The following is a 26017-nucleotide window of genomic DNA, read 5'->3' as shown; positions in this document are numbered from 1 at the left end:
ACAACATTCAACAGGGGCTCCCCGTGGATTGACATCAGAGAGATGGATCACTCAAATGTCGAATTTACTGAGCATGATGATGTTCAGCCCACTATTCATAGTGGCTCAAAGGGGTATAGGCCTGAGACACTTGAGAAAGGAGAGGCCAAGATGAAGCAGATGTCACAGGTTAAGTGCAACGACAGACACAAATGCATGACAGGTTATAAGCAGTGGATTGGGTGTTGTATGTGGGCAGTGTCTCAGTTGGTGGTGACTCAGGGGTGGGGGGGTATGGGTGGGGGTCTTTTCCATGGTAAATGCTTAGAGGTAGCTTGTTTCGGGGCTTTGGTGTATGAGTTAGGGACAGGGATAACAATTTTGTGGGATTTTTCAGTGGGAGAGTGGTTTGTTGAAAAGGATTCATCATGTTTAGGGAGCTTCTTTATTGCGGGGATGGGTGTTAGTGGGGGTATGGTGGTGCTGATAGTGGTTGGGTGCAGAAGGAGTAGGTGATAGACTGAAGTTTGGAGTGCAAACGTCTGTTTCGGTGCAGTGGCTTGGGTACGGGTGGGTGTGTTGGTGATGATGGGAGTGTGGAGTGTGCAGGTGGGGGTACAGTGGTTATGACAATGTTGGGGGGTATTTCAAGTGAGGATGATGAGTGCAGTTTTGCAGTTGGGGTGGTTGGCATTTGGGGAGTTGTGGGTGTGGGTGGTGATGGAGGTGCTATCGGTGTGATTGAGTGTTTTGGTGCAGATAATGCGGGTGGTCGTGTGGGTATGGCAGATGCACGTGGTGGTGGGCATTGAATGGAGATGGGAAGGAGGGAGACTAGGGATATTGCTGCTGTCATGGATGATGATCGTGGGTATGTATGTGGATTTTCTACTTTGTGGGAGGGATCAAAAATTTTTTTTAGGATTTTGTGTTTTTTCAGATGGGGCAGGGGCAGATTGGGCCATCTGGATGTAGGGATTTCATCTGGATTCCTGGTGGGCTGGTGTGTCTGTGGGCCAGTAGAAGCTGCATGTAATGATCTACAGGTAGTGGACAAAAAATGGAAACACCTGGGTAAATGAGGGACACAAAGTATATTGAAAGCAACAGCCTCCACACAGGTGTGGCCCATGTGTTACTTCAGCAAATAACATCCCAGGATACTTAGGATCATGTATAAAATTGCTGCACATAACTGGTTGCTAATAATTATGGCTGCAAGGGGAGACCTCAGTGATTTTGAAAATGGGGTGATTGTTGGGGCTCATTTGGCAGGAGCTCAGTAACAAAGACAGTTTTTCAACTTGCTGATGTTTCATGAGCAATGGTGTCAAAGGTGATGTCGACATGGGATTCCGAGGGAAAGACATCATTACCAAAGGGTAACTGTGGGCAGTTGTGCATACTCCAGTATCATGACATCCATGCATTCATTTGAAGTGAAAGGCAAAGCAGGTGAGCAAATGCAGATCAATTGACTATAAATTTCAACCTTGGGTGCTCGCAGCCAGTTTAATCAAAAACGGTCTGCTGAGAAATACACAGCGTGGGATTCCATAGTCGGTTTGCAGTGTACAAACTGCTCATCGCACCTGGCAATGTATGTTTGCAAGTCCAGTGGTGAAAATAGCACAACCAATGGACTACCGAGCAGTGGAGAAATGTAATGTGGTCAGATAAATCATCCTCACCATGTTCTCAACAAACGGACAAGTGCAGATGTGGTGCCAACCTAACAAATAACTAGTGCTTGGTTCCAACATAATAAAGAATGAGTGCCCTGAGTTGTTCCAACAGTGAAGGGTTCTCATGGTTCTGTGATGTTGTATGGCACATTTTCCTGGCATGGTTTTGGTAGTCATTCCCTTTGAAGGCAATAGTCCGGGAGCCAACCGATCAAAATTAAAAAAAAAATTGCCCGGTCTGCTATAAAATTTTTGTGTTGATTTTCATAAAGAGACACCCTTTGAGTATATGAAAACCAATGTTGGCAATGGTGAAACTCTTGCGCAACAACACAGTCAACACTTTTGCGAGCCCCCTCTGATGACAAAATGTTGGCAAAAGCGAAGATGTAGGATGGGGGTATGGGTAATTCATATTGTCCTAAAATCATAACCACTAAACCTATATACACAAATGACCCCTCATATTCAAGAGGAGTTCATTTCCTATATCACAATTGGTGTAGATTTAACCTACCTACAATTGACAAGGTTATATGTCAAACAACAAAAGATTTATGCAACTCAGAAATGCTTGACTATCAATGGGGTCAGGAACAAGAACATACTTTTACATGCCATGGTTTTAAGGAAGATAAAATTAGAAATGGATTAACACAATATTGTGACATGAAACATCCTCTTCAGAGGAAGAGTCACTCTCTGAAACAACTCCACCACATGAACCTCTCTGACCAAGGCATATGCATGTCACTCAGCAAGGCACAGCAGCCTTTTTGCATGAACATCGTTTCAGACATTTGGATAATTTGCACATGCAAGACACCGTTTTGTCTATGTTTGGCTTGGCTGGCTTAGACATGAGAATTGGGACCAGTTTTCCATTGATAAGGGTTCTGCCAAATGTTGTGGCTGGGGGAAGTGCTCGGTCACTGAGATGTGCACGTCTATACAGAAGCAATTGATACAATGCTCTTAAAACAAGGAAGTAAAATGCATCTTCTGTTGCTGGCAGTGACCTAAGGTCTAATTTTGAAGAGACAAACATATGCTGCCTGAGGGTATCCAAACAGCTGAACCCTTTTTGGCCATGCAGAGCAGTCCAGTATACTCTGGCCTCATCAATGACACATTCTGTTGCTGCCATTTCACTATCTCTTCCAAAATCAACAAGGTGGGGAAGGTTTCCTATCAGTCCCAGAGAAACCTGTGCCGCTCTTCTTTTCACAGGAACACAGGCATCATCCCAACTGACTGGAAGAGGGGCCTTGTTGTCCCTCTCTGGAAAGGGAAGGGTGATCGCCAAGACTGCAACAACTACCGAGGGGTGACGCTGCTCTCAGTGCCGGGCAAGGTCTTTGCTCGGATAATTCTTGATAGGGTTCGCCACCATCTGCTTGAGCACCAGCGTCCAGAACAGTCAGGCTTTACACCAAAGAGGTCAACGATTGACCGTATCCTTGCACTTCGTGTCCTCACCGAACGCAGACGAGAGTTTCGGCAGGGGCTGCTTGCAGCCTATGTTGATCTCTGTAAAGCGTTCGATTCAGTGAATCGGGATGTCCTCTGGAGAATTCTTGGTCTTCGTGGGGTGCCACCGAAACTGATCGATCTGATGTCTGAACTCTACTCTGGTACTGAGAGTGCTGTGGAGTGTGGTGGTACCATCTCTGACTTATTTCCAGTTGTTACTGGAGTTCGTCAGGGATGTGTACTTGCCCCCACACTTTTCAGCACTTGTATGGACTGGATTTTAGGGAGGATGTCGGAGAGATAAAGTTGCGGTGCATCGTTTGGCAATGTCAAGATCTCGGACCTTGATTTTGCAGATGATGCAGTCATCTTTGCGGAGACTTTAGACATCCTCTTGGGGGCCCTCAAGGTGCTGAATGAGGAGTCGGAGCCGTTAGGATTACGGATTTCTTGGGTCAAAACTAAGATCCAGGCTTTCGGTGACATCTTGGATGCTGCTGTCCTGTCTGTGTCTGTGGTGAGGATGTTGAGGTCGTGGATAGATTCACTTACCTTGGCAGTGATATTCATGTCTCCGCAGGTTGTGAGCCGGAGGTCAATAGACGTCTGGGTCGGGCCTGGGGAGTCATGGATTTACTGGATCATGGGGTGTGGCGCTGCCGGTACCTGTGCGGGAGGACGAAAGTCCGAGTCTTCAGGTCCTTGGTACTTCCAGTCTTGCTCTATGGGTGCGAGACTTGGACTTTGACCAAGGATCTGAGACGGAGACTTAATTCCTTTGGTACCAGGTCTCTTCGAAGAATCCTTGGCTATCGCTGGTCGGATTTTGTGTCCAACGAGCGGTTGCTGAGAGAGACTGGGATGAGATTTGTTACCTGCATAGTCCGTGAGCGTCAGCTGCGGCTGTATGGACATGTGGCTCGTTTTCCTGACGCTGATCCTGCTCACCAGATTCTCTCAGCGAGGGAGTCTCATGAGTGGAGGAGGCCAGTGGGCCGACCACGTGCCTCATGGTTGCAGCAGGTTGACCATCATCTCAAGGAGATGGGGATGGGCCTGGCATCTGCCTGGGGGATGGCCAGATGGAGGCCCCTGGAGTACCGGCGGAAAGTGGACGCAGCGACGCGCTGTTCTGGCACATGCTCCCATACCTGACCTGACCTCTTCTTTTCCCCTTCTGAATGAGTAGCTCACTGTGTCACATCCACACAACACATATGTGCACAGAAGTGTGGCTGCGACATCAAGAGGATTTTCTGGTACTTCTTGCTCAACACTTCTACCAGCTCATGAATAGGTAGGTATTGATTCTGCCGTTGTATCCAGAGTTCTTGCAATGTGTTCAAGCAGCAGAAGTGATATATACACAGCATAATTATGTCTGTATCTGTTGCATGCACAACAGCTCAATGGTGATCAGGATATTCCACACAATATGCAAGATGAGCAATAATCCTTGTGTCTGCCTCTTCATGTTCTTCACAAGGTAAGTCCAGAACTGAACTTGATGCTGATGTGATGGAAAGAGTGTGACCTTTGTTTTCCATCATACCACCAAGAATGATGGTCACTCCATCCGGAATAGCTTCAGGACTCTCACAAAGGGAAGTGCCAATGAAGTTCTGAAGATTTCCTTTATTTCTTGGATTCTTCATGAGTAAATTCCAGTCCGGAATTTCTAGACTCTTGGATGGTGAGAATTGTCTTGCCTGGTCTGTCTGGTTTCTCCTCTGCTGCTCATGACCCTTCAAAGTATGGCTATCATCAAAATCATCCTGATCACCAATGATGTTGACACAGTTGCACATTTCAGGTTTGAACTGAAGGAGCTTGCGAAGATACAGCTGGGGAAGTTCACCAAATGTTTTTGCACCCATTTTTTGGTATTTATTTACAAATGCCATTGTGTCTACCAGATAAACTGTGTATAGGTCACTCTGTGGTAATGATGGCAGCTGTAAAACAACATCCTGCTCAGCTTCAGCAATTAGCACTGCCACGAAATCAGACTTGTTGCCTTTGCGCATTACAAACCCCTGTGCTAAGCGTGGATCAACCTCAAACAGGGATGATGGATAGTCTGTCCACTCATGGGAAAATGCAATCTGTCTTGTGACTGGGTCGGCATCTCGATAGAAACACAGCACACGTGTAGTTGCAGTCTCATCTTGATAGATCCTGATTAAACTCTGTTTCCTTGATGGGTTTGATTTCTTCTGTGAGGAGAAAGTTACCAGCTTCAGTGGTTCAATCTTAATAGAGACCACCTCTTCTGCTTTCATAATGGCTTCCATGCCCTTAGCTTGAGCATGGACCAAGTCTTTTGAAGCATCCTTCTCACCAGTTGCTCTATTGAGCAGATCCACTTGGTTGTTACACTGGAATGGGTTTATCATCTGCTGGCATATCACTTTCTTGATCTCCTCAACATGCATATGTTCTTCTGTTGCCTGCTTATGTGTTTCTCCATGATGAGTAGATTCCTGTTGGCCTAGATTAGCCATAGACTTTATGTTCTCTGATACAGCTGTGAGAAATGGTGCTGTCTTCACATATTTATCTCGAGCAGCTGGTGCCTGAGATATGCCTTTGAACAGAGATGTCTTCCCTTCATTGTTGTATGTCTGCTCCAGGGCCATGTCACTCCAAACACCATTGAATTTTCCTTTGGAAGAGTGAACTGTGAAGTACCCAACCTGGATCTAGCAAACCTTAACCGAACTGTGTTCAATAGAGTAAGAGGATTTTGGGGGTAGGGGTAACTTTGGTTGACAAAAATGTTAATTTTCTCTTTAAAAATTGATAGAACTCACTCAAATTTGCTGTTTTAATTAGCCATGGATACCATGTTCATATCACATTAAGAGAAATTAGTATTCTAATGCAGCATCTGCCTATGATAAGAAAAGTTCTAAAGGCCATCTTCAAAAACGTTATTTTTAAGGCATTTTTCACAAAATTATGTACTTTTACGAGGTTTACTTCCACAAAGGCAATTTTTTTTTGTCACTTTACAATGCACTGATTGAATTCTTACATTTAGTTCACATTTATTTTTCATGAATGTGATTTTTTAATTTTTTTAGAAATTTTATTGACAATTGCTGTTTTATCAAATTTTTCAAATCTTCCTCAAACAAAAACGTCCGCCAAAATTTTTCGCAAGAGCTTATGAATTGCCAACATTGGTTTTCATGAACTGCAAACATATATCTAAACATCCTGGGGGTGTAAAATTTTATAGCAGAGGCTGTAAGGTCCAACCCTAAAACAGCCTCGTACACAGGAGTTGGCTCCCGGACTACAAGGTCAATGCTAATCACTTCGTCGTCGTATTGAGTGATCATCCTCACCCCATGCTGCAGCATTTCTTTCCTGCTGGGAGGGGTGTCTTCCAGGATAGCAATGCCCCCATCCACATAGCACGTGTGGTTGCCCAAAGGTTTGATGACCATGACACTGATGTTGTCCATGTGTCATGGCCTTCTCAGTCACCAGATGTGAACCCAGTGGAGCATTTATGGGATATTCTGGAACAATGCCTGAGACAGCATTTTCCACCTTTTTCAAACAGATGTGAGTTGATTGACTTTCTCATGGAAGAATGGTGCCGCATCCCGACTGCAGAATTCCAGATTCTGGTGGACTCTATACCACTGCGCATGCAGGCCGTACTACTGTACTGGCTATACACAGTGGTCCAATGCAATATTAAGTGACTTTACATGAGTGTTTCCATTTTTTTTGGTCCGCTACCTGTATTTTTCAGTGCCTTGAAGCACAGATACATGAACACAATTCTCTGCTTGAGCTGACGAGGTGTTGTCATGGTTGAAAATTATCCAAGTGGGTTTGACTTTTCTTTTATTGAATCTGAATATTTTCTTCTGTCATTATTGTAATTATGTGTTGCTCAGAAGTCGTTTTCAATTTGACCAGAGGGGATAATTGGGGAATTTATTATGACAGTTTGTTATATCCTAATGTACTTGTTCAGTATTCGATGTCTTGTAATTACCTCCATAAATAGCATTTCCAGGGTCAAGGAAAAGTTGCTAGCTCTTGTGAACTGTACAGATTCCTGAAGAAAATGGTTCCTTTAATTTTTGGGGAAAATCCTGGGGGACATTGACTTGGAAATAACTCAATGCCTTGCTAATGCAGCAGATGGAGCAGCAAATATGCAAGGAATAAACAGTGGGGGTTTAAAAAAAAAACTTGGTTAAACAATGAATCATGGGACAATTGACTGTCTGGTGTAATCTCTTTCAATATTTTCAAGTGTGTGTTTGTGCGTTTGCGGGTTTGTTTGTGCATCCGAATGTTGTTCTTTCACAGCCTAACCATAGCACCTAGAGGCCCCACATTTTGGGTGTAGGATATTCATAATCTGGGCAAGGTTTTAAGCTTCCACACTTTGACTTTGACATCCTTTTTGAGACTACCAAAGGCCACTATAAAGTGTATATTGAGATATGGCGTCAGGCAGGGCGGTCATCAGCCCACAGTCAAAAGGTAACCACCATAAGACCAATAACACCATAGCTTTTCAATATCCAACACGTGCAGAAACCACAGCCAGGAAAAGCTCACCCAGCCAGGCAGCATCATCAGGCTCACCCTGCAGTAGCCTGGGTTGGGGGCAGGGGGTGGACAAAGCACATAAGGAGCAGAGGGTGCAATACCAGAAAGGAGGCGGTTGAAGACAGCGACCACTGACGTGTCTGCGATGGCAAAGTGCAAGGCCCATAGATTCAGCTTCAACACAGGAGCTTCCAATTATCTTGAAGGCCTTTGGTTCCCATGGCATCAAGCTGAGCAAGGTGTCGGGCAGGAGAGCCAGCCTGGAGGGGAGAGCAGTACTCCATCAAGCTGCAGATAAGGGCCTTCTCGATGGATAGAAGTTCAGGTTTGCCAAGGAAGGACTTTGTACGACGGATGATGCCCAGTGGGCTTCCAGAGGGAGGCGGTTGGCTTTGGAGGCTAACTTTGAAATATGGTTTGCCCAAGAAAGATCATGGCTGATTGTGAGACCCAGGAGTTTGAATGATTGAACTTCCTCAAGAGAATTGTGAAGAAAGCAGATAGGAGGGTTTGTCAGACCATCCTTTCAGAGCGAGATAATGATAGTGTTAGATTTGTCAGGATTGAAAGACATATTCCAATGACCTCAACTTGTGATTTTACCAGCTTGTGATTTTTTTTTTTTAATGTCTGAAGGAGAGGGAAGATGCTGCTGCCTGCCTGTCTGAAGGATGAGGGATGCTATGGCAGAAAGTGAAGTCATCAGCAAATTGATAAATGGGATTTTCCAGAGTGGGAGATCATTTATGGAGATCAGGAATATGACTGGGCCCAGAACAATGGGTCCTCTAGGACTGGGCCTAATGTATTCTTGCAAGCTTCATCCATTTTTGCGATCCGTGAGTGTGTGTGTGTGTGTGTGTGTGTGTGTGTGTGTGTGTGTGTGTGTGTGTGTGTGTGTGTGTGTGTGTGTGTGTGTGTGTGTGTGTGTGTGTGTGTGTGCGCGCGTGCGCACATGCGCGTATCCACATCTGTTTACTGTATTTTCATTTAAAAATGGTATTTTCTGCAACCGCTTGGTCGATCAATGCGAAAAACATAGGAGGGACTCCCCATAAAGAAAATTTTATTGGTAACACTTCATGGGTCACATTGTATGTCAGTCATGTTGGATTAAAGGAAAAAAATTGGACATATTCTTCTCTGAAACCGCTCAGTGAAAAATAAATGAAACTTGGTATATGTCATCAACTCCCATGTGGTATATAAGGTCATAACGATGATGTCATCAGCTCAGTGGAATTCCAGCCATAATTGGTTGAATTGAAATCCTTGTCCAAAAAAAATCTGAAGCTTCATATACTTTAACTGATCTCTGACCCGATGTGAGTGAAGAATTAAATTTGTGACGTCATGGGTTACGTTGTCTGATGGTCATTTTGGATTGAAAATATAAATGGAAAAAAATCTTCTCCAGAACTGCTAATCAGATTGATGCATTACTTCATATATATGATTGACGAGCAATAGGGAATTTATTTTGAATTTTTTTTTTTCATATTCATCTTAATTTATGCAATTTTGCTTTCATATGCACAAAAGTGGTTGTTAAATATCCGAATAATTAATCAATGAAGATATGGATAATGGCAATGGATGATATGGGTATAAGGGCCATAATCGCATTGGGCCATAATAATAGCATGTTCAGTTAACGATGGTATTTTTGTTCAGAATGGTGAGACTATGTGCTCTCCTGAGTGTCGTCGATTACCTGTACGTGTAAGGAAAGTAGTTGATGCAAATCTAATGGAGCAAACCAGGAATCTGCTGAGTAGCACCCGAACAGCTCGGATAACAAAGAATAAAAATACTTTATCCTTGAAAAATATTGCAATTGCTATTTCAAACTGTGTTGCTGGTTTGATAATAATCATCTCCTCAATTTAATAAACTTAACACCATACTTCTGTGACAATGTTCTTGTTAATTTGGGGGAAAAAACAATCACAACTGATTTTATATGATATTGTCGCGGTATTCGCGCCCGCCGGCGTGCTGACGGCCACGTAACTCGAATCGCGGCACGTCGCCCACCGGACGGACAATCCAGTCGTGACCCTCTCGGACTAACGCCGGGAACCAGTCACGGGTGGACCTTTCGGTCTCACCGCGATCGAGCCAATCAGCCCCCGCGTGGGATAGGGTTGCTCGCCAAATTCGACCTACCTAAGTACCCACGCGGAGGGTAGACCGGGCGATCGCACCTCGCCGCAGGTCGACTTCGGACACGGGCCACTTAAGCGACCCGTTCCGTACTATCAGAATAACCGAGCGGTGTTATCGTCGACCTCGACGGTTCGATTAATTATCGGGCGTATTCAGCCCACTACCAACCCTTTACGTGAAGCAAGATGAGGATTCAATGAAGGAAATGACGAAGCGAAGCGGGAAACAGTTCAACACAAAGCACATTTATTCGCGACGAACGGAAAGCACACATTCAATTCCACCAAAAGCACACAGAAAAGACACAATGCAATTTACACAAAAAGCAAATGTAAAAGCGAAAACACAATGCAGAGCTAATACCGACTACCGAGCACACGGCAACACTTGTACAATTCTACTTCACAGACGGCGCCGACAACACATACCCAAAACCAAGGAAAGAATACCCTCAAGGATGAGGCGGGCCTGAGGCCGAGACCGGGTCGGCCTACCCGTCTGGTGATGAGACGCGGAGCGGCGATGGTGCCTCAACTCCGCGGGCCTCGCGGACAGTGTCTGGTAGGGGGTGGGAAAGGGGCCCCCTTGGTCGCACTATCTCAGCGCGGGGGGAAACAGGAGGGGGTTGCTGATGCTCGGGGTATAGAGGACTTTTATTGTCCCGCGACGAGCGTCTCCACCTCGGCCAGGTCGCGCTGTCGGCCTCCCTGGGGTGCAGCTCCCTGCACGACGCGAGCACCCCCTCGCCTGCCCTCGCCGCCTCTCCACAGCTCCGTCCCCTCCGTTCCGACTCCAACGCACACGACGACCAGCTCCTTCTTGCCAACTCCACCGCCCGCGAAGTCTTGACTCTCTGTTCCCGACTCTCCTACTCACTGTTCCCTCTCGACTCTCCTACTCTCCTACTCTCTACTGACGAACACGGTCCTATTATAAGCCCCGTGGCTTCGCCTTTGACCCCCTCCCTTCGACCTTTCACCTCGCTCCCCATTGGCCCGAGAAAAAGTGGGCGTGAATGCTTTTTGATCCGTTTTTGAAGCACAAAATCCGTGATTTTGTACACGCTGTTCGGCGCGCGCCCTGCACGAGTCCAACACCGGTACCCACAGGCGGCGCAAGAACGGTGGCGATGCGACGGTTGCGAGGTGTGACGTGAAGGTCGTGGCGGTTGTGGTGAAGCGGCGTTGTGGTTGGTGGTTGATGTTGTGGTTGTGGTGGTAATCATGGCGGTTGGTCCAAAATAAAGATAGCAAAAGAAAAACGGCTATCCTGAAGAGTCGCAGCACGCATAAATGACATGTATTCCCACTAGACAACGGGTTTGGGCCTAACTACACATGTACTTACCGAGATACCTCACCTAAGGGACCTGAATGGTGGTTTGCGAATTTGGTAACCACAACAATATATATATATATATATATATATGTGTATATATATATATATATATATATATATATATATATATATATATATATATATATATATATATATATATATATATATCTTTATCAAAAAATAAATCCTTGAATGAGAAAACTGATTTGTATACACTGTCTGCACTGTAATGGGTGTCTTTGCAAACGTTTATGCATGTTGGTTTAATTCTATACCTGAAAAGCAAAGTGTGATTTTTGAAGTGATGGTGAAAGGGTTTCAAATGACTAAGTCAGTGCTTTAGAGATCAGCAATGTTGGAGAACAGACAGGATGTGCTAATTCTACAAAGATCCACTTCCAAGAAAAATACAATTTGCGAGTACTGTGTACTATTTTGGACCTAAACATGTCTGTGTCTGAAGGCCATTTGTAAAGTTAGCCCTGAAATCCAGTTGGTATATGATCACGTGTTATGTTACCCATTCTGTATTTTTAGAACATCTTGATCTTCAAACTGTTGTTTTATTTTTGCTTCATAACTGTTTGCCCACACTTTACTTTCACAGTCACACTGCTGTCGCGTAACAAACAATCATTGGGATGACACATTTGATTGCATTAAAGTGTAATTGGACAAACATTTATGAGTTTAAGTCGCATGAACAGTGAACACTGAATCATTATTTATGCCAAAGATGTTTAGCCATGTACACACTGTGCACAAAGTCTTCTTGAGGATATTGCTTTGCCTCGTTCGATCTATGAACACAGGAATATGCATAAAACATAGCATTTTGTTTAATTACAACTGATTTTGATGTTTCTCATTCCTATCCTTCTTCCCTTCCTTCATTCCATAATGTCCTAATACCCCTTGACCCCTGGCGTAACCAGCTCAGGTACCAGATGCTGATGAACTATTTGTGCCAGACTACCAGGCCGAAAACTGTAAGTGTGGTTTTGTGTAACCAATCTGTCCACCTCCAGCTTATTTTCTCATGTTTTGTAACTTTTCACTTTTGAAGCCAATTTTAAAGCATCTTTGTACTCTCAGCACCGGCAATCATCATTATATACAATAATTTGGAAAACCAACAACTGTTTATGCATGTGCACATTCTTGTTTTAATACATGCAAAGTGTTCAAATCAATGAATTTTATCAATTTTGCTCACATTTTTGGCATTGCCCTTGGTAGTGAAAATTATCACGTTATCACAACGTTTGTCGTTATATATTCATCGAAGCAAACATTCTTGAATATCTTTGCATTTTAATAATTAGTATTTTTTTTAAAATAAGAAATGCTTCCACTCATATTCTTCTGATCATTCGCACAACAAACTGAACTGGGATTCGTAATACTTCACCATTCTGCAGCCTAATCATCACTTGGAGTGTAACATTTGAAAATTTTGGATTGTACAATACTCACTTTTCCTTGTTCTACATGTTGGTCACATTCTGTGTTTGAGATGTATCAGAGCTAAATTTAGAATCTTCAATACTCTCACACAATTAGTGTTGTAATTGCACATCCATGGTCATCGGCATGAGAATTGTCTTCAATGTTTTCTGGAATTTTTTTTACATTTTCTGGAACTATTATTCCACTGGGCTGGCGGAGGTATGCACACTCACCTCTGAGATGTCTAGCCTGGGTTAAGATCCCAGCCCAGTTATAAACTGCCACCCTGGTGTCTCGCAGGGAGGGCAATTGGTCAGTGTGTACTGCCACCACTCGGATGGACATTAAACTAGGATGTCCCATCTGGTAGCATTAGCTGGTGGACATTCACGATCCTACATTGTCTTTTGTGAAGAGTAGGCAAGCTATCACCAGCACCATTGTCAAATTCCAAATTTTGGACACTCGCTCGAGTATCCTGTGACAAAGTGGCAACCCGTCCAGGATTGGAACTCTTACTGAAAGACTACTTCAAAGGAACAAATGTTCTGCATAGAATATGATGCAACGATGACTATAGTTATTACGTCCACCACCGAAGTTGGACGAAGGTTATGTTTTCACCCCTGTTTGTCTGCTCGTCTGTCTGTTTGTCTGTGAGCGGGATATCTCGAAAAGTTATGGATGGATTCGGACAAAATTTGGTGGGCAGTTTGGGTGTGTGACAAGGATGAGGTAATTTGATTTTAGTGAAGATCTGTATCCAGATACTATTAGTTTTTTTTCAGTGATTCTTCACCATTGAGAGATGAGGCGAGACACAATATACAGCTCAATATCTCAATAAATTATCGACAGATTTGGATGAAACTTGGTGGATGAGTTGGGTAGTTGATAAGAACAAGCCAATTCGATTTTGGTTCAGGTCTGGATGCAGATCCGGCCTATCAGTGAGATACAAAACGTTAACTGTTCAGCCTGGCGGAGGTATGCACTCAACCGAGTGCCGTTCTAGTTATTACCCCTACCGAAGGAGAGGATATTGCATTTGTGTCCATTTGTTTGTCTGTCTGTTTGTTACCCTTGTCGAAGGAGAGGGTGTTGTGTTTGGGTCCATTTGTCTGTCTGTTTGTTTGTTTGTCTGTACAGACATTTTGTGTTTTTCTCCGCAACCGCTTGTTGGATTGAGACAAAAATTTCACCATCGGTGCGACTACTCACATAGAATGTTTTTATCATAATTCTGATATCATAGGTCATGTGGCGTGGAAAAGGAAAAAATTGAAACTTGGCACACGGCATGTACTCCTCATAGGAAATAAGTGTGATGTTTTGATGACGTCATAATTGCACATGTAGAACGCTACATCTGATCAGTATGAAAGTTTGAAAAATTGAGGGTTATCTGGCGATGAAATGGTCCAGCCATATCAGTCACGTGATTCGGCAGCCATATTGTTTTTGTTTTTTTTAAACTTCAAAAATCTTCTTCTCTGAAGTGGCTGAACAGATTGAGGCAAAACTTTAAACATATCACCACCTCTCCATGAGGAACAAAAGGTTCACACATATGATATCATAGGTCACATGGTTTGGCAGCCATATTGGATTTACCCTAAAACCTATTAAAAAAAAAAGATCTCCAGAATGGCTGGACAGATCGAGGGGAAACGTCACACAAATGTTCCCCAAGCCATGGGTGTTTAAGTTTGTTCAAGAATAATTGATAGGTCACATGGTTTGGCAGCCATATTTGATTGAAGAAAAATATTAAATAATGTTTTCATGCAACCGCTTAATCAGTCGAAGTGACATTTTGTATTTATGATCGGATAGTGATGGGCAATAAATGTTTTAAATTTCAACTTTATTAGATGCATGGTCTGACAGCCAGAATGATTACATTTCTAGATATGGGTTCTTTTTTTTAATAAGGCTCACTTGGTTGTACCTGGATGGGTTTGAGGGTAGAGGAGTACCAGCTGAAATGTGAATCCTACCCAGGTTCCTCCTGATGACTTCATCTTTGCTTTTTGCTTGTTTGGGAAACTTATGATTACTCCAATGCAGGACTTGTACCTATTTGGTCTTACATTTGATTTGAATTGAATTTATTTTAATCCCATTCTGAATTCAATTGAATAATGAAGTATAAGAAAAAATCATCATGGGTCAGGGTCAGGTGTCGATCAAAGCGGGGTTGCATCAAAGCAGGACGTCTTGGTAACCGGTCATCACTGACAGCAGTTATAAAGTGGCATTTCTAATTATGTCTCATTAATTATGTAACATACCACCACACAAAACTACACAGATACCACACAAAACAAGTTCTGGTGAGGGTCTGCAATCTCCGATTGCTCTTTCTCGTTATTATTAATTTTTTTACCAGGAAACAAACCACGTTGAAATGTCTTATTGGTATTTCGGAAGAGTAATGTACAAGCTAATTTGGCCATGGCATGACTGTAGCCACTCTTTTTGTAACATGATCGTCTGTACTGTTCACACTCTCACCACACTTATTTCATTGCTCAAGAGTAGCATTCGGAAATTAATCTCTGCCCTGAGCAAACTGACATCAGAATAATTGTTGCATCTTTTCTGTTTTTCATGTGTGGAATTATGTGCTGGTTAAATTGGACAATGATATTAGACTGCATTGCCATATGAGGTGCGTGTAACTTGCGTCAAAATAAAAAAACAGCTTTGATGTTGTTGAAAGCATAAATTTATACATGAATGTAAAAATTAGGAACTTGGTTCTTATATATATATATATATATATATATATATATATATATATATATATATATATATATTTTCTCCATTGTATGCTATTGCTGTTTAAAAAGCATTGCATACTTTTATGTCACGGCTTGTTTGAACCCGAGTGATGTAGTTGTGATGATCATGCTCATTATTGTATTTAATTGTTATCCTGAGTGCGTTGTGCAGACACTTGATGGCTACAGTTTTACATTTAGTGCTTAAAAGGTAAAACTGTTATTTGAGGGGAATGGTATATAAAGCCATGGTTGTGTTTGAAAATACAGTATCATGCAGTTTGAATGAATAAACCAAGTGGTGAAATTTTGGGTACAGCATTCATCATTCGGACTGACAGGATAGCTCAGAGGTGACATACTCATGTCTGAGCTGTCTGGTCTGTGTTTGATTTCTGACCCAATAATAAACTGTGTCACCATTGTGCTTCACAGACAGGGCTTTGGATCAATGAGTGTGCCATTCTTTGGAGGGATGTAACACTGGTTGTCCCATCTATGAACCATTTACTGGATGTAAAATATCCCACTATGTCTTTTGTAATAGTGGGCCATTGTGTGCCACCACCCTCACAATATTTCAAATTCCTGACATATAATAGCAACCTGCAGCAGAGTACCATACTCACCTGTCCAGGATCGGTTATCAGCCAGTAATGTTCTCAAGTTGTTGGGAGAACCTTGATGCTGCTCTATGACGAGTCTGGGCATAGCTTGAGCTTGACATGGATATTTATCATTGAAGCTTGTGATGATGATAGTTATTAGATAGATGATAGATGATAATTCAATGCCTGCGCACATGTGTTTAAACATACATTTTTATTTTCTTGGAGTTCCTATTGAGCACTCACCATCCAGAGGGATGTTTGAGCTTAATAAATCAAACATCTGACAATGGAATGGTGTTAACATGATCAATTCATCCTCAGAATGTGTATATATAAACTTCATAATACTGAAATTGCTATCCACAAAATAACTCCCCTCATTGACAAAGATAGAGAGAATATTAGGGGAACGTCCTTTATAAAACACTTGCTTCATACCAGTAGTAAAATATGTTGTACACCATATGTTTTGTTGTGTAAGTTGATGTGAGATCACTGACAGATAAAATTCAATTGGCCAATTTTCCCATTTTTCTTTCCTTCATTCATAGTTAAGTCGATTTGGAGTATGAGACAAAGCAAGATCAAGTACGATAGTTAGAAAAACTGTCATTCAGTAAAAACAATAGAAGTATTAATTCCTCCCTGATACTCACAAGGCATCTGTTTATATCCGGTACTTCCAGGGTCATTAATATCATTGAGTTGTTTTGTGCATGTTATTTGAATTTTTTGTGGAATGACCTTTTGGATAAATTAGGAATGTAAATAGTTTTTCAACATGTTTGTTTTCATATAGAGGTAGAGGATTTAAAACAAGGTACAAAATCATTATCAGCATTGGCCCATCACACATTGCATTTTGCCTGTTCCGAACATATTTCTCGCTGACATCGTATTTCATTGGCGTACTCATATTACCACCATTTTCCCCAGATAACGATACAGATTTCACACTCTTTCTCTGAAAGGACCATGTGGAAAACCCTCCAATCTACTTTCTCAACAATCCTCTGAAGAAGTCGTTTCCTTCAAGATTTTGGGTCTCACTATTTGCCACGATCTATCCTGGGAAAGCCACATTTCCAAACTGGTCTTCAAAGCCAGTAGCCGACTGGGCATCCTCCATCGTGCAAAGCCCTTCCTTGGCACACCTGAGCTCCTCATCACATACAAAGCTTTAATTCGCAGCCTCATGGAGTACTGCTCTCCCCTCTGGGCTTGTGCTCCCGCCTCACACCTTTCTCGGCCTCACGCTGTGGAAACCAAGGCTTTTTAAGGATTATTGTCACCTCTCGCAATGAAGCTGAGTCTTTTGATCTCTCACTCTCTCACAGCAGATAGGTTGGTGGTCTTTTTGCTTTCTACAGTCTCCTCTCCAGCCTCACCCCATCCTGCTCTATCTGTGATCTGTCCCCCCCCCCCATATTTCTGCGGGGTGCTCAAGATCTGCCAGCAACCCCCTTCTGGTGAAACTGCCAAAATCGTAGTCAGGTTCCTTGTGTAATTTCGTTAGAATTTTTTGGAGAGTAGCAAACCTATAGATTTTTGAGAAGTTTAAAATCTATTTAAATAAAAAAAGTTCACATTTTTTCCAATTTTGGAAAGGTCGTTTTGGGGTGAAAAATGCTTTTTTGAATTCCAATTTAAAATAAAATCTGAAACAATACAAAATAACCAACTGATGATGGATTACTGTTAAATGGCTAACAATGGATTTTATAAGATAATAAAATGTTGCATTTTGACTGTCGGTTGCCATGGAAACAGCATTTTTGGAGTGGAATTGCCATTTTTTAATATATATTTTTTAAATTATATTTTCCATCGGATGGCCTAAATAATTGTTAAATATAGTGACCATGACTAACTTACACATAAGTATTATGATTTTCAAGTATTGGAACAGTTGGTTGCCATGGAAACGGCCATCTGTGCAATGAAACATTCGTGTGTCTGTTGTTCAATATCAGAAGGTTTCGGCACCTTCAGTAGTAAAACGTTTGATTTCAAGTTTTTGTAGTTTGATGTATTGTAAGTGTGATCTTGCAGGGAACAGAGGTGACGCCACGTCGCGACGCCATGCCATCGCCAACACAACTCATGGAACCATTATAGTGTGTTTCAGAAGGCAGATGGTGCTGGAGAGATGATAGCGCCACCTCTACAGATCACAGAAGCAACGAACTTGACTGTTACTCCGCATCATACAGAAATAATACCATGTAACAAGCCAATACCAGTTACAGGGTTATCGTCCTCTCGAGAAGGTATGGTTGAGTTCGCAGTCAATAAGACGGGGGTTGAAAAACACTACCAGCTGACACACCTGGGATGGATGTTAGCATTGGCTCTCTCCAGAACAAACACAGAAAGGAATCTTACTAAACTCCCTTGTTGGGCTGGCTTCAACTCTCTCTCCTTCCAACACGCCCGTTGTCGGTGACGCAGATCGGAGCTCTGCCTCTGATGCCTGAGGTAGCACATGAGTGGTCAATGCTAATGACTGTGTTAAAACAATGTCGCAGATTGAAAGAGCTTGCTGTTGGGAAAGATCACGCGACTGTCATTTCCTGTGACTTGGCCCTCCATGAGAAGGTAATTCAGCTACTGGATGCTCGGCCTGACTTAAAAGGCATAATCGTTCCCAGATTGGGAGAGCTACATGTTGTCATGGCTGCACTGAGAGGTCTGGGTGCATCCATAGAGAACTCTGGCATAGACGATGCTTGCTTGGATGGAAGCCGATGTGTATGCATCTGCAACCACAAGACAGATTCTGAAATGCACCCATCACAAGCGCTCACATATACTCGTATGTGGCGCACTCTGAAATGGCAATAGAAGAATTCTTCCAGGACAATCCGCATCTCAAGGAAGTCTGCGTTGTTGCAACTGATACAGTTCACACTGCTTGTGAAGAACATGACAAAGCATTGAAAGCTGAATCAGTGCAGCAAGCCAGCAACTGTCTGCTCCAATTCATCATCAATGAGAACTTGTTTGAGAGACTTTCGGAATGGGAGGCCAGCCGCTCAAAGAATGCCATGTTCAAGGCCATGATGAACTATCTCCACAGAGTAGAGGCAATTCTAAATTTTGTTGCAGCATCTCGGAATGCCGACTTAAACCTTCATCTTCAAGCCGGTGAAGAACTCGGCAAGATATTTTTTTGCCATGGACAGAATCAAGTACAAGCGGCTCTGGCCAAGGTACATATCTGACATGTATGCGCTTAAGACCAGCCATCCAGAGACCTGGGGGGAGCTCGAAGCAGGCAATATTTCGGTCACCAAGAATACTATCCCATTTGTATCGATCGGAGCAGACCACGCTGTTGAACATCTGAACAAGTTGCTGAAGGTTCACTCTGGTCTGATTGGCATATCAAATAATGCAGATGCCAGACAGCGATTCTTCTTGGCTGCACCTGAACTGTCACGCCTGTCTTGCAAGTTTAAGGGAAAGTTTGGTCTGAAGGAAAGTGAGATCACTGAGCACCATGACCTGTCTCCAAGTGTCGTCAAGCGTGAACACAATGCAATTGACCGAATCAAGGCTGCCATACTTAGTCATGAAAATCCATTTGAAGTTGAGGGTAACCAGCTCTTCAATGTGGTCAACCACGCTTATGTGCCAGAAGAATTTGTACCACAGATACTGAACATTGATGAAACAGGACAGAATCTCTATGAATATTTTGTTGCTAAACGGATCAATATTGATGTCAGCCTATGAGCGCTAGTGCAGAAGGAGAAGAACAGAATGTACATGTCTGGCAATACAACACAAGCAATCAAGATCAGGGACAAGACAGTGGATCTAAAAGAAACCAAGGATTTGTATGGTAGACTGATGGTACTCTCCAGATTCAGCAGGGACGTCGACCAGAAGGATGCATTTGGCAACTTTGAATTCACTGTGACACCGAGGGCCCTGTTTGCACCAAACGGTAGCTTACTGTCATGCACCGACAAGTCGAAGCTAATCCACAACTTGGAGAAGTTTGCCAACAAGGAACCGTCTTTACCAGAAGATGAACTTGATGCCACACACATGGAACCAGCACCTGCTGATGCTGTAATTGATGGCAGTACTAGCACGAAGGTCGCAGTCGTGGATGGAATGGTAGTTGTCCAGAAAATGACCAAGAAACCAGCAATGGTCGTGACAGAGAAGGACCTCAGTGAATGTTTCAATGATGGGGTGATGAGTCTGACCAGAGGCTTCGACCATGTAATTCTTGTTTTTGATACATACAAGCAAGATTCCCTCAAGAGCACAACCAGAGCCGAACGACGTCAAGGAAAGGCACCAGTACAATATCAGGTCAAGGTAGTCTGGGATCCAGGGCACCAAAATTTGAGATGACCCGTCACAGAAAGATATACTTTGCAGGCCACTTTTTTTTTTGCAAGTTCAGACCCTGAGGAAACAGAATCCAGAGGCCTGCTCTGCCGGAGGAATTGCAAAATTGAAAAAAAAAATGCATTATTTTTTACCACTACTACCCTCAAATAAAAAATCGCCTCTCTTGAAAAATTGAAAAATGCAGAAGGATAAAGTTTGGGTAATTTTAATTAAAACTAGCAGAACCCGCGCTCTGCGCGACATGTTGGGGTGGGTGTGTTTGAGAAAGGAACTGATGCGGAGTATCAGTAGTAATTTTACTTTAATGCAGTAAGTGGAATACGATTTCACTGTTTCAGAACCATTTTATTTACTTTTTTTTGTACCATGCACCTCATATGGTCTTTGAGATAATGTAAGCCGAATATCACGTTACTCGAGCGCAGAACAAAGTCGAAGATAGCGCGACACGAAACCACAAACTCGGAAATAATATATAAGATAGTACTAAACTTGGCACATGAACAGAACATAACATCCTTTAAAGTATTCACGATAAATTTGACTAAAGGTTTTCAAAATGGCCACCTTATTTCTAAGATGGTTGCCATTTTCCAAGATGGATGCCATATTTTCCCATAGATATCTATGTTCATTATATTCTGAGTATTATTGCAATTATTCAAGTGTTTTGTGTTTGTTACGAAACCATTGCTTGGTTTACTCTTTTTTGGCATAAAAAACCCAATGTATTGTGGCTGTATCTATCGAAGATGGCTGCCATTGTTGCATGACTGACGATAATTTGGTCCGTAAAGAAACATTTTCAGAATTGTGTTTTTTTTTTTTTTTGTATACCTTGAGGCTCGTATGAGAGCTAACACACAACTCACATAAAGGGGGCATGAGACAAGAGGGGCGGGAGTGGAAGGGACAAAACAGTGGGGAACAGACACATTAGGTGAACTGTGGAAGGGAGAAGGATGGGGATGGGATGGGGAACATGGCGAAGAGAAGATGGACATTACAGGGACTTTCCTGGTGAAGGAAAGCAGGGGAATTGAAGGAAGTGGGCTTGGGTGGATTATCAGGGGTAGAAAAGATCGAGGATTTGGATGGGGGAAGATAAGAGGTGTGTACTATTCGACCTTTGAAAGTTGGACAAGAAAACACTTAAATTTAATGAAAAATTCAATATGGCTACCATTTTTTTTAAAATGGCTGTCAATTTCTGAGTAAATGTCTGTTCTCACCACAGATTCGATATAAATGCACAACCTGACTTCTTTTTGTGTCTTTTATGTTGTGACCATCTCTAATATAATAAATACAAATAGTTTCACATGATAACACTTCATAAAATTACATCTTTTACAAAGTCTTGCAAAATTTGACATGTATCATGTTGCACTCATCAATGAAAATGAATATTCCACTGACTAGTTCATTATTTCGTTCTAATCAGGAATCAAGAGGTTTGCTTCAACGCATCCACATTTCAGTGGGTCGCCCATGCAAAGGCAAGCAAAAACACATTTCGAGTTGGCTCGAGCGCACAGGCAGCTCCGAAGACAGTTGCTCTTCTTGCATTTACAGAACTTTTACTGTACAGCTCTTGGCTTTGGATCCTTTGTCATCATTATTGGCACCAGTTTGCCATTCCTGATTTCTCTGCCGAATGCAGTTGCTATTGGGTGTACTGGCTTCGAAATGTGAGCACTCTTACATACAGCTATTTGGTGAAGACTTTGTAGCAAGTGAAGGTAAAATGCATCCTCTGTAGGAGGCAGGCATCTGAGGTCATATTTTTTGGTAGCGAAAATGTGTGCATGCAGGACATCCAGACTACCCAGGAAATCAGATTGTGTATAGAGGGCCAGAAAGAAGAATATAGCAGCTTCAATGACATCAGTCGATACAGCAAGGATAAAGTTCTCGCCAGGTTTGCCATACTGAGCGAGTGAAAGAAGCTTTTCTGGATTGTCTACAGCACATTTGAAAGCTTGCTTCTTTCCTCTTTGGAATGGATAGCTGACTGTATCACAGCCACTCAAGATGTAGGCACTGAGGATAACAGAACATATTTAGTCCTGTACTGATTTCGTAAGGTTGTAATATAGAATACCTTATTCTCAAGGAATAGGGGCACTTCTATCTCGGAAATCAGTTTTTCAAATGCATCATTATATGGATCATTCTCAGCTTGCTGTTTTGTGCCAGTGATCCTCTTGTTCATGTAAGTTGTCATGCAAGAGAGGTGATAGCGAAAATCTGCTGCAACTATGTCAATGCTTCCACTATCAAACATATGTAATCTCTTCAGCATGGCTTCATCATGAAGGCTTCTTGCTTTCTTTTGAATCGGTTTATGCCCTTCTAGATCTGTGATGAGCAAGAGCTTCCATTCGCCCTTTTTATCTCGCTCTTTGCAACAAATGAAACACTGGTGCTTGTATCGGATAGGTTGCTCAGAACTTGACCTTGTTCCCATATGTGATGTGTTGGAACTAGAGCTTGATTCGTCACAATTGTTCATAGTAGTCTTAACATTTCGTATTTTCTGTTCAACTGTCTTTCGGTTTGTATAACTGTTACGACATTTTGCATTCATTTTTGGTTCATGTACCATAAAGCTATGTTCATCTATAATGTCTCGTTCCAATCTAAAAGCGACTTCATCCATTCGTTTAATGACAGCATTAAGAAGTGCTGGATAACCCAGTGGTGTTAATTGTTGGAGTGGCACAGTTTCTGATACATGCTGACAAATTTGACATCTGGAATAATCTGTGTCAGATCGGGATCTTATCTCCCTTGTGTGTTCTGGTTCCATGAATTATTCAGTCTACTCTACCATGCCAGATAATCTGTTGGAGAAACAAATATGTACTATAGGTTGCAGTCTAGAATAATACAAGAATATCTTTGCATCTCAAAAACATTACATGTACAGCCACTTGTAATAAGGCAATTTCTTCTAAAGCAAGAACAAGTATGCACATCTAAATAAGGACTGCTCCCTTGCACTAATTGACCTGACATTCTAGAGAACTAGATGAATGTTGAGATTTACCATTTGTTTTATTAATCTCATTGACTTGATATGTATTTAAATAAATTAGGATTTGGGGCATAGTTCATCTCAGGTTCACAATATATATATATATATATATATATATATATATATATATATATATATATATATATATATATATACATATATAACATGTATAACATGTATAACATGTCTTGTAGAAAGTAGTACAGTACATTGGTCAAAAGTTTGAGTGGGGGGATTTCCAAGTTGATGATAGGTTTCATTTGCCATTATATCGTTTCTTTACATGTTTTGATTGTATTTTTTATCATTATGAGTGCAGAAGTATATAATCTGCGATATGAATGTAGCATTACTCACCTTCTTCTGAAAATTGATCACCAAACAGTCATTTAAAGGTGGCTACAGTGATGACCTTCTGGTTATTTTCCACCGGAGCGAGCAGGTGCACTTCCTGTGCTACTTGCATGTCAACAAATAATTATTAGTAGCATCATCAAACGGACTAAAACAAAAATTTCATTTTCACATATGTTATTAATATGCATCTTTGGAAAAATAATGGGAGGGTTATATTTGTATAAGGATGGTAAGTAGACTATTAAAATGCTTGTAATTCTGTTGCCATGGTAACCAAAAATCCTAATGTTTTTGGCATTATTTAAATATTGCATTCAGAATAGTTAATTAGCTGACATAATATTTTAGGCAGAAGTATTTTATATCAAATTAATTAATCTTATTATTTAATGTATAAATGCTATTCCGCCTAAAACTTTTACATGTAACCAGGCCTCTAATTGGTCCGTGGCAAGTGGGTTCTCTTTCTAATTTTTTAAGGTATGGGTCAATGTGTAATGTGCCAAGTTTCATGCTTTTAACACAAAATGCACATGTACCTCTGCCTTAGCCGCCCTACTATTATGGGTATGTTTTGTTTAATTGATAACATGGTCACTTGCACATATATTATGCAACATTCCAATGCGGTTTCATGCATACTATAACAACATACGTACCTTTTGCTGTGGAGATCTGCTTCAATGTTGTCGTCTGCTAGTATGCCAATTTGGAAGAGAGGAAGTATTCATTGTTTCAAAATGCATTTTGTAATATTTTTATCACTTTATTGAAACAACACAATGAAAATGTTATCTTGCATATCCAGCCTGATATTAGTTGTGTACATGATTTTTAAATAAAATAAAATAATTTAATCATTTGACATGTCAAATATTCGATGAATTTTCTTTTAACTATGGGTATTTTTATTGAGAAAAAAATAAGTATTTTACAAGATAAGGCCTGTGTTTATGTATATTTCCAAATTATTTATTTGAGGGTCACAGACATATGAGAAACTCAAAACTTCGCAATACCTTTTTAATATATGTGCTAAATCGTTCGGGTCAACATTGGGAGGATAACAGATTTGACACGAGAAACAAGCCCCAATACATTGCATTGCACTCCCTAATAGTGTGAACCATGCAATGGTTTAATAACAAACACAAAGCAATGAAACAATTTGAATAATACTCAACATATAATGGAAGATTGATATCCATGGTCAAACATATTGTCCTATCTTGGAAAAAAATGGTGGCCATCTTGTAAATTTTATGTCAAAAGTATAGTGGCAATTTTCAGGATGTTATGTTCTATTAATGTGCCAAGTTTAGTATTATTTCCATTAAAATTACCCTAACTTTATCATTCTGCATTTTTCATTTTTCACGAGAGGAGAGTTTCGATTTGAGGGTAATAGTGGTAAAAATGCAATTTTTTTCAATTTTGTAATTCCTCGGGCAGAGCAGGCCTCTGGAGTCTGTGCCCTAAGGGTCTGAACTTGCAAAAAAAAGTGGCCTGCAAAGTATATCTTTCCGTGACAGGTAACTTCATTTTAAGGGCCTTTTTGGACCTTGGATCCCAGACTTAGGATGATACCAGTATCAAACACATCATGATGAGTCGATTTTTGTCCCATGATCAAACCAAGGCTGATCTGACTGAGTACTTGGCAGAGAAAAATCTAGAATACAACCACGATTCAACAAAGGTGGTCGTCGTTTCGGCATCTGGGTGGACGTCGAGCAACAGGGGTCTCCAATTTGATGCGAATAACCATGAGGAGGCCGATACGCTGATGATCCAGCAAGCAATAGCTGCATCACAGCAACACATGGGAGATATTGAGCTGACGATATTCTCACCTGATACGGATGTTCTGGTTCTTGCCATAGCAAACTACCATCTCCTGCCAAGACACACATCTATCTCAATGGCATCTAGCATTGTCAAAATCGAGCCAATCTGGAAGGCCCGAGGTGAGGAGAGAGCCCAGGCATTGCCAGCCTTCCACGCATTCACAGGTGCCGATAATACTGGGCGGTTCGCTCAACATGGTAAGGCAAAGTGGTTCCGGTGCTACTTGAAGGCTGATGACGACATGGTAGATGCCTTTGCTATGCTCTGTAAGGATGCTGAACTGTCAGAGGACTGATACACAACTTTAGCAAGATTTGTCTGTTCAGG

General features: G+C 41.8%; 1 protein-coding gene across 2 annotated transcripts in view; it reads left to right on the top strand.

The window, feature by feature from the left end:
• Positions 1-26017, top strand: part of LOC147029436 (ETS translocation variant 1-like) — a 231928-nt gene that overhangs the window by 155164 nt on the left and 50747 nt on the right. For both annotated transcript variants that reach the window (XM_085872483.1, XM_085872484.1), the window contains exon 4: positions 12164-12217. In XM_085872483.1, the coding sequence (XP_085728609.1) occupies positions 12164-12217 (54 nt within the window). The remainder of the gene's footprint in view (positions 1-12163; positions 12218-26017) is intronic.

Source organism: Eptatretus burgeri, chromosome 3, assembly GCF_056783735.1.
Source record: "Eptatretus burgeri isolate ZD-2024b chromosome 3, Ebu_testis_v1, whole genome shotgun sequence".
In the NCBI taxonomy this organism is placed as follows: Eukaryota; Metazoa; Chordata; class Myxini; order Myxiniformes; family Myxinidae; genus Eptatretus; species Eptatretus burgeri.
This window is presented reverse-complemented; position numbering and strand designations above follow the sequence as displayed.